This window comes from Pelodiscus sinensis, unplaced genomic scaffold, assembly GCF_049634645.1.
Source record: "Pelodiscus sinensis isolate JC-2024 unplaced genomic scaffold, ASM4963464v1 ctg131, whole genome shotgun sequence".
Taxonomy (NCBI): Eukaryota; Metazoa; Chordata; order Testudines; family Trionychidae; genus Pelodiscus; species Pelodiscus sinensis.
This window is the reverse complement of record NW_027465961.1, coordinates 97,572-111,382: the sequence shown is the minus strand read 5'-3', so window position 1 is coordinate 111,382 and position 13,811 is coordinate 97,572. Positions and strand designations below refer to the sequence as shown.

The 13,811-nt window shown below is 53.0% G+C and overlaps 1 protein-coding gene across 1 annotated transcript in view; it reads left to right on the top strand.

The window, feature by feature from the left end:
* Positions 1 to 13,811, top strand: part of PRRT3 (proline rich transmembrane protein 3) — a 131,442-nt gene that overhangs the window by 63,690 nt on the left and 53,941 nt on the right. The window contains 2 exon segments of the mRNA XM_075917361.1: positions 4,420 to 4,468; positions 11,974 to 12,061. Of these exon segments, the coding sequence (XP_075773476.1) occupies positions 12,035 to 12,061 (27 nt within the window). The 5' untranslated portion in view covers positions 4,420 to 4,468; positions 11,974 to 12,034.

Below are 13,811 nucleotides of genomic sequence, written 5' to 3'. Positions count from 1 at the left end.
GGCACTGCCTCACATCTTGAGTAGCTGCAAGCCCCTCTCCAGAGCCTGGCAGCTGCCACACAACACCATCCAAGATCGCCTGGTCAGTCATCCCACCACATTGGTGGAAGGTTGCTGTGAACTCCACCATCTCCAGAGTGGACTGCCAACGGCAATTGGACATGGTTATTACCAACAGGCAGTGGAAGAAGATCATCATTTATGGTGGCCATCATGGTGCCTTCCAAGAACAGAACCCTGGCTTTCCGCAACACCCGAGCTCGAAAGCTGTGAATATACGCCTCTCTGGTCAACATCTAGGCTACATCTACACTGCAGGCTTCTTGCACAAGAACTTTTTGCGCAACTCTTGTGCAAGAAAAAAGTTCTTGTGCAAGAGCACATCCACACTGCCATGTACACAAGAGATGTGCTGTTCTGCAAGAACGTCCATGGCAGTGTGGATGCTCTCTTGCACAAGAAAGCTCTGATGGCCATTTTAGCCATAGGGGTTTATTGCGCAAGAAACCCTTGTTGCCCATTGTTGGGGGGCTCGTCCCCCAGCGTCCAGTCTGCGACGGGCAAGGTTCTCCCTCTTTCCCATACGCCGGGGTCTCAGTCAGCGGCTAGCCCCGGTTGTGAGTCTAACACGCTAGCCTCTGCAGCTGCTGTGCCTTTGGCGCTCAGGCGTGGTCTTCCAGCAGCGGGAGGGAGCAGGGGGGCCTGGGCCCGCCCTCACTCACGGGCCCCAGCTCAGGGCCCTAAGAGCAGGTCCCACCACACCTGCTCAGCTGGCAGGGGAGTCTTTTCCCGAAACCCTCCAGCTCACAGGGCTCAATTCCAGCCCCTGCCCTGGACTTCTTCCTACTCTCGACCCTCCGCTTCCTTCCTCCTCCTTCCTCCTGCTGCAGCTACAGGTACCAGTGAAGGGGGAGACAAGAAGTGGTCCAGGGGGTAGCACGGGCTGAGAGCAGCCCTAGGCCAGCAAGTTGCGGGCTGGAGCCCCTGCTGAGCCAGAAGCTGCTGCACTGCTGCAATCAGGGCCCCTGGGCCGGGGCGCAGTGGAGTGGGTGGGCCTGCGCCCCCCCCTGCCACCCACTAACTGGATGGCAGTCTCCCCCTTGCCACCGCTGCAGGTGCACTACCTGCCCAGCTCCTGAACTAGGAGCTTCTACAAACCTGTGTGTTTGTTTGCAGCCACGCCTTGCGTCAGGGCCTGGCCGCCATTTGCTGCCCCGCCCTGAGTTTGGGTGGGCTTTGCTTATTGTGTTGGTTGTCCCGCCCTGCTCCAGGGCTAGGGCTTACTCACTCTGTCTGGTTTGCGGCCACGCCTTGCACTAGGGCCTGGCTGCCATTGTTAATTAGCCACCCCGCCCTGTACCAAGGGCCTGGGCTCAGCTTACTGTGTTTTGCCGCCCCGCCCTGCTTGAGGGGCCAGGCTTCCACCCTGTACTCCGCTGCCCTGCCCTGCCCGAGGGCCAGGGCTTCCGTAGGGTGTTTTTGCTACCCGGCCAGGATCCAGACCGGACCTTTCAAAGGGCCAGGACTAGGACTGTTGTCCTGCCCATAACTGAGTTAAGAGACTTGAATATATGGAGAATTTCTTCCCCAGTGGCCCGGGCCTGAAGCTAGGTCAGGCCCCTGAACTATTGTCTTTCACCCCGACCTGAAATAAGGCCGGAAATAGACTCATAGACTTGGACTATTTTAAGGCACGGTAGGGCCATAGGGCGGACTAGCCACCCATTGTACCAGGGGCGGAGGAACCGCCTCCCAAAGGCCTGCCGACCTACAACTAACCGTCCCCCGGAAGGGGGGAAAAGCTCAGGCTGTTGTGGACATTGCCGGAGGGCAGTGTCCTGAAAGGGATCCGGCCACCTGCCAGCAGTGCTAATTCCCCAACTCCACGGCAGGTGGCACTGTGGTGAGCGGGAAGCCGCTACAGCATGGTTGTATGCGATCAGACCTTCAGCCTTCCATACTGCTGGAGCAACGCTCCTCCCATATCACCGCCACTGCTGTTACGCAGAGAGAGAACTAGACAACAAAAGGAAGCCTATAAAGATTCTGTCTAATCTGTCTTAGGGTTTAATATGGTAGGTGTTTTCAAACTCTGGGCTGTGGCTTGCCACTTGCTGGCAGTGAGATACTTTGTTTACCTGCTCCTCCACAGGTACGGACGATCGCAGCTCCCGTTGGCCATGGAGCGCCATTCCTAGCCAGCGGGAGCTGCAGTCGCCCATACCTGCAGAAGTGCAGGTAAACAAAGTGTCTCACAGCTAGCTAGCAGCTTGCCCTTACAAGCTACAAGCCAGAGTTTGAAAACCCCTGTAGTGTGGCGCCTATCAGTTTCGTACCTTAGTTGAGCTCCTGGCTGAATCTCTCTGGGGAGGGGGAAGTTGGTATTTCAAGAGGAAATCTCACTCTAAGAATTAGACAGTTACAATAGCAATATCACTATCACCATTGTAAAGTAAATGAATCAAGTTGTATCCCCACCTGTTTGACTATTGCAAGGACCCTCCTCTTTTCCTAGCAATTGTGACGGACCGGGCCAGGTCTGGGCACAGCTGAGGACGTCCGCTCAGGGCGAATTGCTCGAATTTGGGGCTCCTTACAGCCCCCAGTCTGGAGACCTTCCCAAACAGGCCACACACCAGTCCCACGGAGTGCTTCAGCTGCCTGCCTGAAGCCTCACTAGCAAAACCTCTCCGACACCCCAGTAGTATCCATGCCCCAGATGGCCTCGGGCCTCATACACCGGTGGGGGGGTCTTAGAACCCAATCTCACCTACCCCAAACAAGTTCTGTCCGGTTCCAAGAAACCAGCCACAGTTCCCAGGTCAATTTACCCTCTGGACCTTACCCACAAATCACGCTGAGCCAATCCTTTAGAATCTAACATCTAAAGGTTTATTACTAAAGGAAAGAAAAGCATGAGAGTGAGGTTGCTAAAGTATCATACATTACATGCATCGAATCTCCCAGTTCTCAATGCAGGCTTTAGCAGAGATATTATAACTGCTGGCTTAAAAGTCCTTGGTGCACATCCTATGCCAGGATGGGTCCACAGTTCTTCCTGGCTCGTGAATCCCTGCAAGGCCGCATCTGGGGTCAGGAACAGATCTGGAGACAAAGATGGAGTTGACCACATGGCATATTTATACCTCCTTCCTGGTCTCTTCTTGGCTGCAGCAGGTCACCTGGCCCGTGGCCTGTCCCTGTATCCGCTGTTGGTAGCCCTTAGGTATCCGTCCCCATTCTTGAGGTGTGTCCTTGGCCTATAGAGGGCTATTGTTCCAGAGCTTTGCTCATTAGCATGTCCATGGGCAAACATTCTTGGCCCATTACTCAACCCCATACAGAGAAACTTCCAGTCTCCATACAGAGTACCTATTCATAACTCCACACACAGACATTGCACAGATATATGAAGAGCATATACAGAATCAGTAGAAAGTAGCTTTTGTTTGACACCTCACATGGCCCCCTTTGTACCAACTTTTGGGGCAAACACCCCCCCACGGGTGCAGCAGTGATATGGCTGCTCCCCTCAAAATCCAGTAACGTGACAGCAAAAGACATGGTTCAGTGCCCCAACTTACCCACAAGTTAATAGACTCTGCTTCCCCTCCCCTTTGGGGTGCTGCAGTTTGAGACATGGTTACATGGTCAATCCAAAACAACCTGAATTCTCAGAAATAGGAGACTAGTTAGCTCGTTGCTTCATGGTCTTTGTATTTTGGCCTTGATGTGTTAATCATGAAAAGAATATGAATTCTGATTGGTTGGCACTAATCAAAGAGTTAGATTAATTTACAGAAAACACGTTCAGTTGTTCAGGTGAAAGGCCTTTGCTATCCTCTGTTAACGTCTTCCTGACACTGGCTTTGTCTGCAATGAAGATTTTCTGAAATGTTCCTGTTGTTGCTTTAGCACTGTCACTGCTCTAGTGTAGATCATCTGCAGGGATTTGACCCTCATCTTATGTAGTCCTGTTCTGGGCAGACAGCCTATTGATAAAAATGCTAATGGCTAGTCTACAGTTCTTCCCTCTGTTGCTAGCACCAATTCCAAAGCAAGAGAGGGAGGATTTTAACAAACCCTTGTCCTAGAAGCTTCAGGGGGTAGCCGAGTTAGTCTGTACAGGATACATTTAAAAACTAACCAATGGTCTGATAGCACTTTAGAGACTAAAAAACATGTAGATGGGATCATGAGCTTTCGTGGGCACAGCCCACTTCTTCAAATGACTGGAGTTTACCTTGCCCTAGAGAAAGCTAATGAGGTTTTTCTAATGAAAGTAAGCTGGTTTTGAGGGTAAAGGACTGCATCATGCCTTGCAGTGTTTCAAGTCACACACTCCCCCTTAGCTTTCTTGTTTCTAATTGCTTCAGTAACTTGCATACCTATTTTATGCTTTCTGTGTTTCCATTTTAGTGAAGTTTTAAGCACCTTTGTTTCCAGTGTCAAAGAAAGCATTCAGGGGGTAAGTACATCCATATTCCAAGTGGTAGTCTTTGTCTGCAATTGAATTGATGGTTCTTTTTCCCTAGGGCAGGGGTGGGGAACCTAAGGCCGGGGGGCCAGATACAGCCTCCAGCTTGCTTGGATCTAGACACCGAGGCTTGGGGCTCCCCCCAGCACTGGGGAGCCTGCGCTGGCACTCTACCCCCCCCCCCCACCATTGCCCCATGGGACTAGAGCACATAAAATATACTAGCCTGGGCCCCCTAGGTTCTAGTGTGCGAGGGAATGTGGGAAGTGTCTTTCTGCTTCTCAGTCAGGGGCCATGTCAGCGAGGGTTTGGGTTTTCTTGTTTTGCTTCTCACTTGTATGCAGCCACCGACTGATTTTTCTGGGAGTCATTGACCCCCAACCCAGAAAAGTTTCCACACTCCCACCCTAGGGCACAAGCATCGCTCCTGCAATGCTCCTGGGTTCAGATCAGTTGGTTGGAGTTATCCCTTATGATTCTCTTGGGCTTTGCCTACACTTAACAGTTTGAGGTGCATCTGCGACAGCACTGTGAACAGAAAGTGTGGCCATGGCACCCGCTGGGAAAGCGTTCCCCAGCACTTTGTGTAAAGCACCTCCGCAAGGGGGAGCTAACAGTGCCGGGAGTGCAGCTCTCTGCACTGGAGCCTGGTTCCCACTGGTGCTTTACAGCGCCGTGTGGGGGGAGGCCTCTTGGTTCATGCCCCTGAGCCAGAAAGTGCCAGTACAGACTTGGCCTTGCAGGGAAGGGTATTGGAGGCCAAGCAGAGATCCCAAGAGACAATCGGAGTATTCTGAAAAGCCTTTTGGGAAGCTGGAAGTTTTATTTCTCCGTCAAGTGGTATCTCTGTGGGTGTGCCACTCAGGTCTCAATGCATCCTCGTGCTGCTGATCGGATATCTTTGCCTAGCAGTGCCCCTCGCGCCATGCTTGTGCACTCGCCATCTCGTGCTGTTGTTGTGTGTTAGGTGCACGCGCAGTGCGAGCCTCCCTCAGTTCCTTTTCTACCGTCCTCGGCTGAAGACAGTCACAGCAGCGTTCTCCTTTCTGACGGAAAACAAACAAATAGCACCGTTTAGAAATAGCAGATGTTTAATCAGTTCATAAGAGTTTTCAACGAATCCTTCAGTTAAAAAAAAGAAAAGAAAAAACGCTGCGGGGGCTTCTTTTCCTTTCTCAACATGCTTCCTTTTTAATAAATAAATAAATAAATAAATGGGCTCTCCCGGCTTTAAGAACTGCTACTAATGCCAGGATTCAGTGCCAGTTTTGGATGGACACGCGTCCTGTGTGAAATGTCTGGGCGACAGTCACGCAGCAGAGAAGTGCAGCATTATTTAAACATGACAGCCAGGGCTAGAGAAGACCATGAAACACGGCTGAAGAACCTCCTAGGGGAGAAATCCCTCCAACCATCAGGGGATAAGTCCCAGGAGACATGGGGGGGCAACAGAAGCTCAATAACAGGGCTGTCTCATCGCTCCATAGAGGCTCACAACTGTCATTAGCTTCTCTGGCACGATTGCTGCCTGCGCTGCCCTGAGCCTCCCATTCCTCGGTGCTGTCAGTCTTTGGCACCATGGAGAATTGTAAATCTACATCAGCCAGGAGAGCTGAGTCAGAACCTAAGCGCTCAGCACCTACCAGTGCCACTAATCCACCGATGCCGACAAAGCTGCACATGCCACCACTGCTGGCTCCCACGGACGCCCCAGCACTGCCTGAACAAGCCGCTCCCAGTGTGACGACGCGTTGGGGTTCCCCCGCCTCCTGCACCCCCAGAATGGCACGAACAGACTCCACCAGCCAGTAGAATAGAGGTGGTTTATTGCTTCTCCAGCATACAGCACAGCACAGATGTCATCAGGTTACAGGGCAGGCCTAGGATGCCTCAGCCCCCCTTGATATGGGGGAGGGGGCCTCGGCTTCTAAACCCCCCAGCCTGTTGCTGAGGCTGCTTCCTCCATGCTCCCAGACAGAAACTAACTAACTCTCCTCCAGCCCTGCCCCCCGGCCAGGGCAGCATCCACCTTCCTTTGTTCCTCCCCATGGGGGGTAGCTGGTCGGGCAGGTTGAGAGATCCCTTTGCATAATGACTCATCCCTTGTCCTTCTGGGCTGTGGTACCGGCGGCAGCCAGTGGGGGTTACCACAGACCCATAGAAACCAGAAAGTTCCCCCCCACCCACTACATCACACCCAGGCAGTCGGAACCCAACTTATTAATTACAGAATTACGAGAAGACATAACTTAGTTTGCAGGGTAGACATTGTTTAATCACAAGAGGTGGGGTGAAATGAAGCACACAGAACTTATAAGCAGATTATACATCATATTTACATTCTTATACCAATACTAAAACGCTCCATTTTGGTTACACATTGTCACAGGTGGATCTGTGTATATGTTGTCCACCTCCTAGCATTCACTTACCTACTCCCTCCCTCCCTGAAAGCAATGGCAAACAGCCATTTAGTGCCCTTTTCCCCCTGACTATCCACGCAGACACCATAGCGCAATAAGCATGGACATCACGCGGCTGCACCCTGTTGTGGCAAACATTGCAAACACCTCACACTTTGTGCTGCAGTTTCTCCAGCGCCTCGCCAGGAGTTGCCTGTGTGGGGAAGAATGTGAGGAGGCCATGTGCATGTAGACATGTAAGAATCCGTTGAATGGAGCAATCGGCGTACACTGGCGGCAGGTGACTATGTTGACATATTGAGAAAAACACAGATGGTGGGACCACATAATGCCGCAATTACAGGATGATCAGCAGTGGCTGCAAAACTCTTGCATGCATAAGGCCACTTCCATTGAACTTTGTGAATTGCTTTCTCCTGTCCTGGAGTGCAGCAATCCCAGGATGAGACCTGCTCTGGCAGTGGAGAAGCAAGTGGCACTAGCTCTATGGAAGCTTGCAATGCCAGACAGCTACTGGTCAGCTGGGAATCAACTCAGAGTGGATAAATCTACAGTGGGGGCTGCTGTGCTTCATGTAGCCAGGGAAATGTTGCAAGCACTGGGGGAAAGGTGCATGATGCACACATCCTTAGGAACTCCAGTCTCTTCAGAAAGCTGCAAGATGGAACTTTCTTCCCAGATTGGAAAATGACCTTTGGTGATGTTGAAATGCCAAGAGTTGTCCTGGGAGGCCCAGCCTGCCCCTTGCTCCTGTGGCTCATGAATTTCACATAGGCAGGCCAGAGAGCAGGGAGTAAACTGCAGGCTGAGCGAGTGCAGCATGGTGATAGAATGTGCCTGTGGCTGTTTGAAAGCTGGCACAGTTTCCTGACTAGGTTAGACCTCAGTGAAAGCAATATTCCCATTGTTGCCGCTTGCTGTGTGCTACATAAGAGCTGTGAAAGCAAGTGGAACAGTTGCTGGCAGGGAGGGGGGCTGAGGCAGATTGCCTGGTGGCCAACTGCGAGCAGCCAGACACCAGGGCACTAAAAACAGTACACTGAGGTGCACTGCACACGGGAGGCTTTGACCAGACCGTGATGTGTCAGTTGTGTGTGGCTCATTACCAAGCTGCCTCCAGCTGTTCGTGTACTCCCCTGCGAAACAACACCCACTCCCCATCACAGTTGGCACAATGAACAAAGAACCTCTTCTGAAAGCATGCATTTGTATGTAGCGACACAGAGCCCAGTATCACTGCATGGAAAGGAATTGCAGGCATAAACAAGGGTCTGAAAATGGGGAGGGGCGCAGGGCAGGGAGCACAAGGATGTGGCTTATTACAGTCCCCTGTGTAGCAGTCAGAGCTGTAGGAATGGCATCCCACACTGTCCTCCATGAGCCATGCCTTGGAGCTGAGTGAAAAGCTTCCCCTGCCTTCTCCCCACCTCTCCTCTCCCTGCATTCTAGGCCATCTGGGAGAGGGGGCTTTCTCGGTGGCTGTGAGGAGGACTGGGTGCACAGCGTGCTTGCAGACTGGAGCCCTCATTTGCTACTTTCACCTGGAGGGGTGGGCTACAGGAGGGGTACAAATGTCAGCACAGGGTCTCCCCCTCCCGCACAGCATGGGATAATCCCTTCAAGCCCACTGCAAACAGGTCAGCACACCTGAGCTCATCATTTGTTGAGGATGAGCAAGCAGACGTGGATGGCCTCAGTGCTGTGACAGCTAGAGCAGGGAATTTGCCAGACCAGAAAAGGTCAATGCTGGCCCCTCTGCTCCTGGTCTCTAGCCCCTGAGGCTCCAGGGGAGCCAGGGTTTGGCTTAGTGGGGCTCCCCTGCATTCTGTTGGCTGCCTGACCATGGCTCCCCTGCTGCCAGTCCCTGGGGTGTCAGGGCTCCAGTGTCAGCCCTGGGGCACTGGGCCTCCACTCCCCCATCCTGCCAAGTTTCACTCTTCCCTGGTCCCACAACACTCCAGGCCCCCGCCTGCCAGTTTTTCCTAGTCAGAGCTCCAGACCTGGAGCACCCACTGGGTCACTGACGATGCCAGAGCAGGGGTGTTGACAGACTAGAGAGTCCAAATTAGGAAGGTTCGACCTGTACAAAACTTCCCCCATTTCACCCCCATCAGTCACTATGTGCAGAATCAGTCTTCTCCGAATCAGAGAGCATGGCAGGGATCGTCACAAAGATGCTGCATGTGGCCCTTAGACCTGGACCTCTGCTGCTCAGCTTTGGGCTGCAGTGATGACAGATCACTCTCTGCTGGCTTGGTGTGGTGAGGTGCCCTTCCGTGGCGGGCGGAATAAGGCAGCCTCCCCAGAACCCTCCTGCGAAGGATTGCAGAGTGCCTCAGCAAGAACTTTGTAGAGTGTGGAGGGCAGACTCCCCCTCCAGCTCCAAGCACACAAACAACCCTTGTCCACAGAGCCACCGCTGAGTCGCTGAATTGTTCAGGGCGGACCAAATGTTAAACTGAGCTACACTAACCACTCTAGCTACTAAGTGCACACTCACTAGCAGTGCCCTCCTTGCCATCAGGCTTGGGCTACAGTCATTCCTGGGGGGTTGGCTCAGTTAGGAAAGGTCCTGGCTGTGGGTGAGACAGGATCTGCTGTTCGCCTGCTGAGCATCCTCCTCCCCCCCTTCAACACGGACAGTGTCCTCCTCACTGTTGCCTGATGGCTAGCCTGGGAGGTGCTCACGCACAGGACAGGTCAGGTCAAGTCCCTGCCTAGAATCCTTGTTTGGGGATGCTGGTCCCTGCCTAGAATCCTATGCAGTGGTGTGTCTGTGGCTCTGACCCAGGGAGACCGCTTCCTTTGTCTTGCCTGCACTCTTCTGCTGGTCCCACGGCACTGCTGGCTGTCCCTGCTGTATCCTTTTCCCACCATGCCTGTGCAATCAGTGTTTCCTCTGCCTGCACAGATACCTCTCCGCCCCCCAGCAGTTAGCTCCAGGATCTCCTGCATGCTCCATGCTGGAGCTCCTTTGCAACCCTGGGCGTTCACGGTCAGGTGAGCTGCTGGGCCCCTTGTGTTGGCCGCCCAGGAAGTGAATTTCAGAATTTCCAAGGGCTTTTCCTGTGCACCTGGGGCAGAGGAGTTGAAAGTGCTGGCCAGAGCAAGCACATTGGGGCACTGTGGGCCACCTCCCAGAGGTCAGGTCAAGCACTTCAAATTGCACAGTGCTGTGTCTCCACGACCCCAAGTTCAACCCCAGAAGGTTGAATTTAGCACTGCTCCTCTCTTCCGGGGGGGAACAGCAGTCGATTTTAAAACCCCTTCCGGTCAGTGGAAGGAGCTTGTGTCATGGCTCACAGGTCATGCCCATGCTTGGCCCATCTGTCCCCAGGCAGGACTCCCCCTCCTGTGTGGCAGCCCCTTCTCGGGGAGCACACTCCTCTTGAGCGGCAGTGAGATGGCCCTTTCTCAGGGAGTCCACTCCAGGGAAGCAACCCTCTTTTAGGGTGCCCACCCTCATCTGGGGGGGGTCCTCCCCTCCGCCTCCAGGACAGCACCTCTCAGGGCCTTTAGCTGCCTTCCTCTGCTGTGAGCCCCCTCGGGGGGTCCACTCCCTCTGGCCTTCACTCCCAGAAGGATATCAGCCAGCACCAAACAGGAGGGTCTGTTGAGCTTTGAACACAGCAAAGAATCCCTCAGGCCAGTTGGCCTGGGCCCTCAGCCCCACGTCAGTCTCCCCTGCAGCTGGCTGAGCTCTGCAAGCCCCAAAAACAGCCCCCAGGCTCCCAGCAGAGCCTCCAATAGCCCCAGCAACAGCCCTTCCCGTGTCCATTGTCTTCTCCCCAGGAAACAGGGTCGCCTGAGTCTCTCCCTTCTCCATCTCCTCACCTCCGTCCAATGTTCTCCCCTTGCTGGGATCAGCTGGGCCGCTTGCCAGGGTTCCTCTCTGCAGCCCATTGTCTGTCCTCTGGCCAGATCCAGCCGTGTCCTCTGAGCAGGGCCGGGGTCACCAGGGTCCCAGACATCACAGCTCCAATTCTGGGCTGTTCTCTGAAACAACAAACTCCCCCCCCCCCCTTTGTCACATTAAACCAGTAACATCCGGGCACTGAGTGTTCCCCTGCATGCAGCACCTCCCTTTGAGCCCCCAAAACTCCCCACTTCCTCACAGCTTGTTGGTGCAGACACATTAATTATCAAATCAGCCGAATGCGGCTAACTTCGACCCAGTCTCGTAGTGTAGAGCAGGCCTGTTGCTGACTCCATGGCAAGGCTGCTAGAATGATACAGGAGACTGTTCACATTTCATACTCCATTGTGGCACTAGATGGCCTCCTGAAGTCTCTTCCCACCCCAGTCTGTGATTCTGCCCTCCGTTTGGAGTCCTGGTCCTGCTTTTGACAGCCTGCTCTGTGGTGGGCACACAGAGCTGTGAGCCACTGCTGGCAGGGTAACACCAGCTCGTTCTCCATATCTGTTCTTCCGCACGTCCTGCACTTTTCAGAGTGCCCCTTTTCCTTAACACTCGACTAATATTGACATTAACACGTTTCCATGGTAACCTGCGGTGAGAACAGAATTTTCTGTGATATTATAATCAGACGTCTTGCAGTCCAGACAGGCGCATTCCCATAATGTTTCCTCTTGGCACACCCTTCACAGCAGTCTTGTGGTTTTATTAACATAGGGTCACTCACAGGCCGGCCACTCTTCTCAAAGCCTGATGCCTAGTTTGGCTACATTGAAATCTTACAGGTCCTGTAACCTTGCATTACAGCCTCACTGCTGCTAAATACTTGTGAGTCTTGTACTCCTTTGTAATCCTGTAATTTAAATGTAGTGAGCATCCATTGATTACATATGAAATGAGTGTACCATGAGAACAGAAAATACAGTTAGAGATAACATGAATTAGTCCAAAATAAAGAGGTATGCAATATTCCAGTGCATTAATTTTAGTTTTAGTTTAGTACAATGTTTACTTTGTTGAACTAGAATATTTTAAAGTATAAGTGGATATTATTTTTGAGGCCTTTGTTTTCAGTTTTCACACTTTATTGCAAATACTGGAAGGCAAGTGAATAGATGACAGACCATGAATTTTCTTATTTGTCTTGGTTTTTGCAGATGCAAACATGCTTGGACAGGTTTGAAGAAACTTTGGATTCAAGAAACAAATCCATTTTAGATGGCTTGGAAGATATTTCTAAGTCCTGTAAGCACTTGATATATTTCTGTTAATCATAGACTCATAGTATCCCAGGGTGGGCAGAGACCTCAAGAGGTCATTGAGTCCAGCTCCCTGCCCAAAGCAGGACCAACCCCAACTCAATCATCTCAGCCAGAGCTTTGTCAAGCCGGGACTTCAAAACCTCTAGGGATGGAGATTCCATCCCCACCCTCCCCTGCCAGGGAACCCATCCAAGTGCTTCCCCACCCGCCTAGGGAAATAGTTTTTCCTAAGACCCAACCTAGACTTTCCCCAGAGGAGATTGCCTGGATCCGGCTCCCAAGGCTTGGGGCTCCCCCCCAGCATTGGGAAGCCTGTGCTGGTGCTCTAGCCTCCCCCCACTGCCCTCCACGGGGCTGAAGCACAAGAAATCTACTAGTCTGGGCCCCCCAAGGTTCTGGTGTATGAGGGGAATGTGGGGAGTGTCTTTCCCCTTCTCAGTCGGGGGCCACAGAATCATAGAATACTAGGACTGGAAGGGACCTCGAGAGGACATTGAGTCCAGTCCCCTGTCCTCACGGAAAGACCAAATACTGTCTAGACCATCCCTGGTAGACATTTATCTAACCTACTCTTAAATATCTCCAGAGATGGGGATTCCACAACCACCCTGGGCAATTTATTCCAGTGTTTGATTACCCTGACAGTTAGGAACTTTTTCCTAATGTCCAACCTAAACCTCCCTTGCTGCAGTTTAAGCCCATTGCTTCTTGTTCTATGGTCAAAGGCCAAGATGACACCCTGTAAACTAGTCTGTCACTGAGAGTCAACAACAGTGAGTCAACAACACGGCCGATGGCCCTTTATTGCGCTTGCTTGCGCCTTCACCCGAGCTGGATCCGTCGGTCAGCGGAGTAGGGGGGTTTGGGCCTGCCCTCTCTCCAAACCCCGGCCCAGGGCCCTAAAGGCAGGGACCCACAGTCCCTCCCTAGCGGATGGGGGAAATGCCCCAAAACACACCCGCTCACAGGCTCCACGACCCTGCCCTGGGCTGCTTCCTACTCCACCAGGCCTCCCGGCCCGCCTCTCCCACGTTATCCCGTCTCACCTCTCCTTTCTCCTCCCTTCCTGCTGCTCCGTTCACCTCCTCCCCTCTCGCCGTGCCGGCCCCAGGTTTAAATCCCCCGCCGGCTCCGCTCCCCCTGTCCGTCACTTCCTCTGCGACGCCCCCCAGCCTCCCTTCCCCCGTGACCTCATCAGCCCGCGCCTCCCTGCCCCCTCCCTCCTGGGCCTTGTCTGTCGGCGCTCTTTGCCTCCCGGCGCTCCCCGCACCGGGTCCTGGTGCGTCCGCGCAGCCCGACGTGTTGGGCCTGTCCGGGCTCCCCGCCCCCCGGTGTGCCCGCCCGGCGTCCCCCCGAGCTTCCTGAGTGCGGGGCGGGAGCGCCCCGTCACACACCCTTTTAGATATCTGAAAACTGATATCATATCCCCCCTCAATCTTCTCTCTTCTATACTAAACAAACCCAATTCTTTCAGCCTTCCTTCATAGTTCATGTTCTTTAGACCTTTAGCCATTCTTGTTGCTCTTCTCTGGACCCTCTCCAATTTCTCCACATCTTTCTTGAAATGAAGTGCCCAGAACTGGACACAAAACTCCAACTGAGGCCTAACCAGCGCAGAGTAGAGTGGAAGAATGACTTCTCGTGTCTTGCTCACAACACACCTGTTAATGCATCCCAGAATCATGTTTGCTTTTTTTGCAACAGCATCACACTGCTGACTCATATTCAGCTTC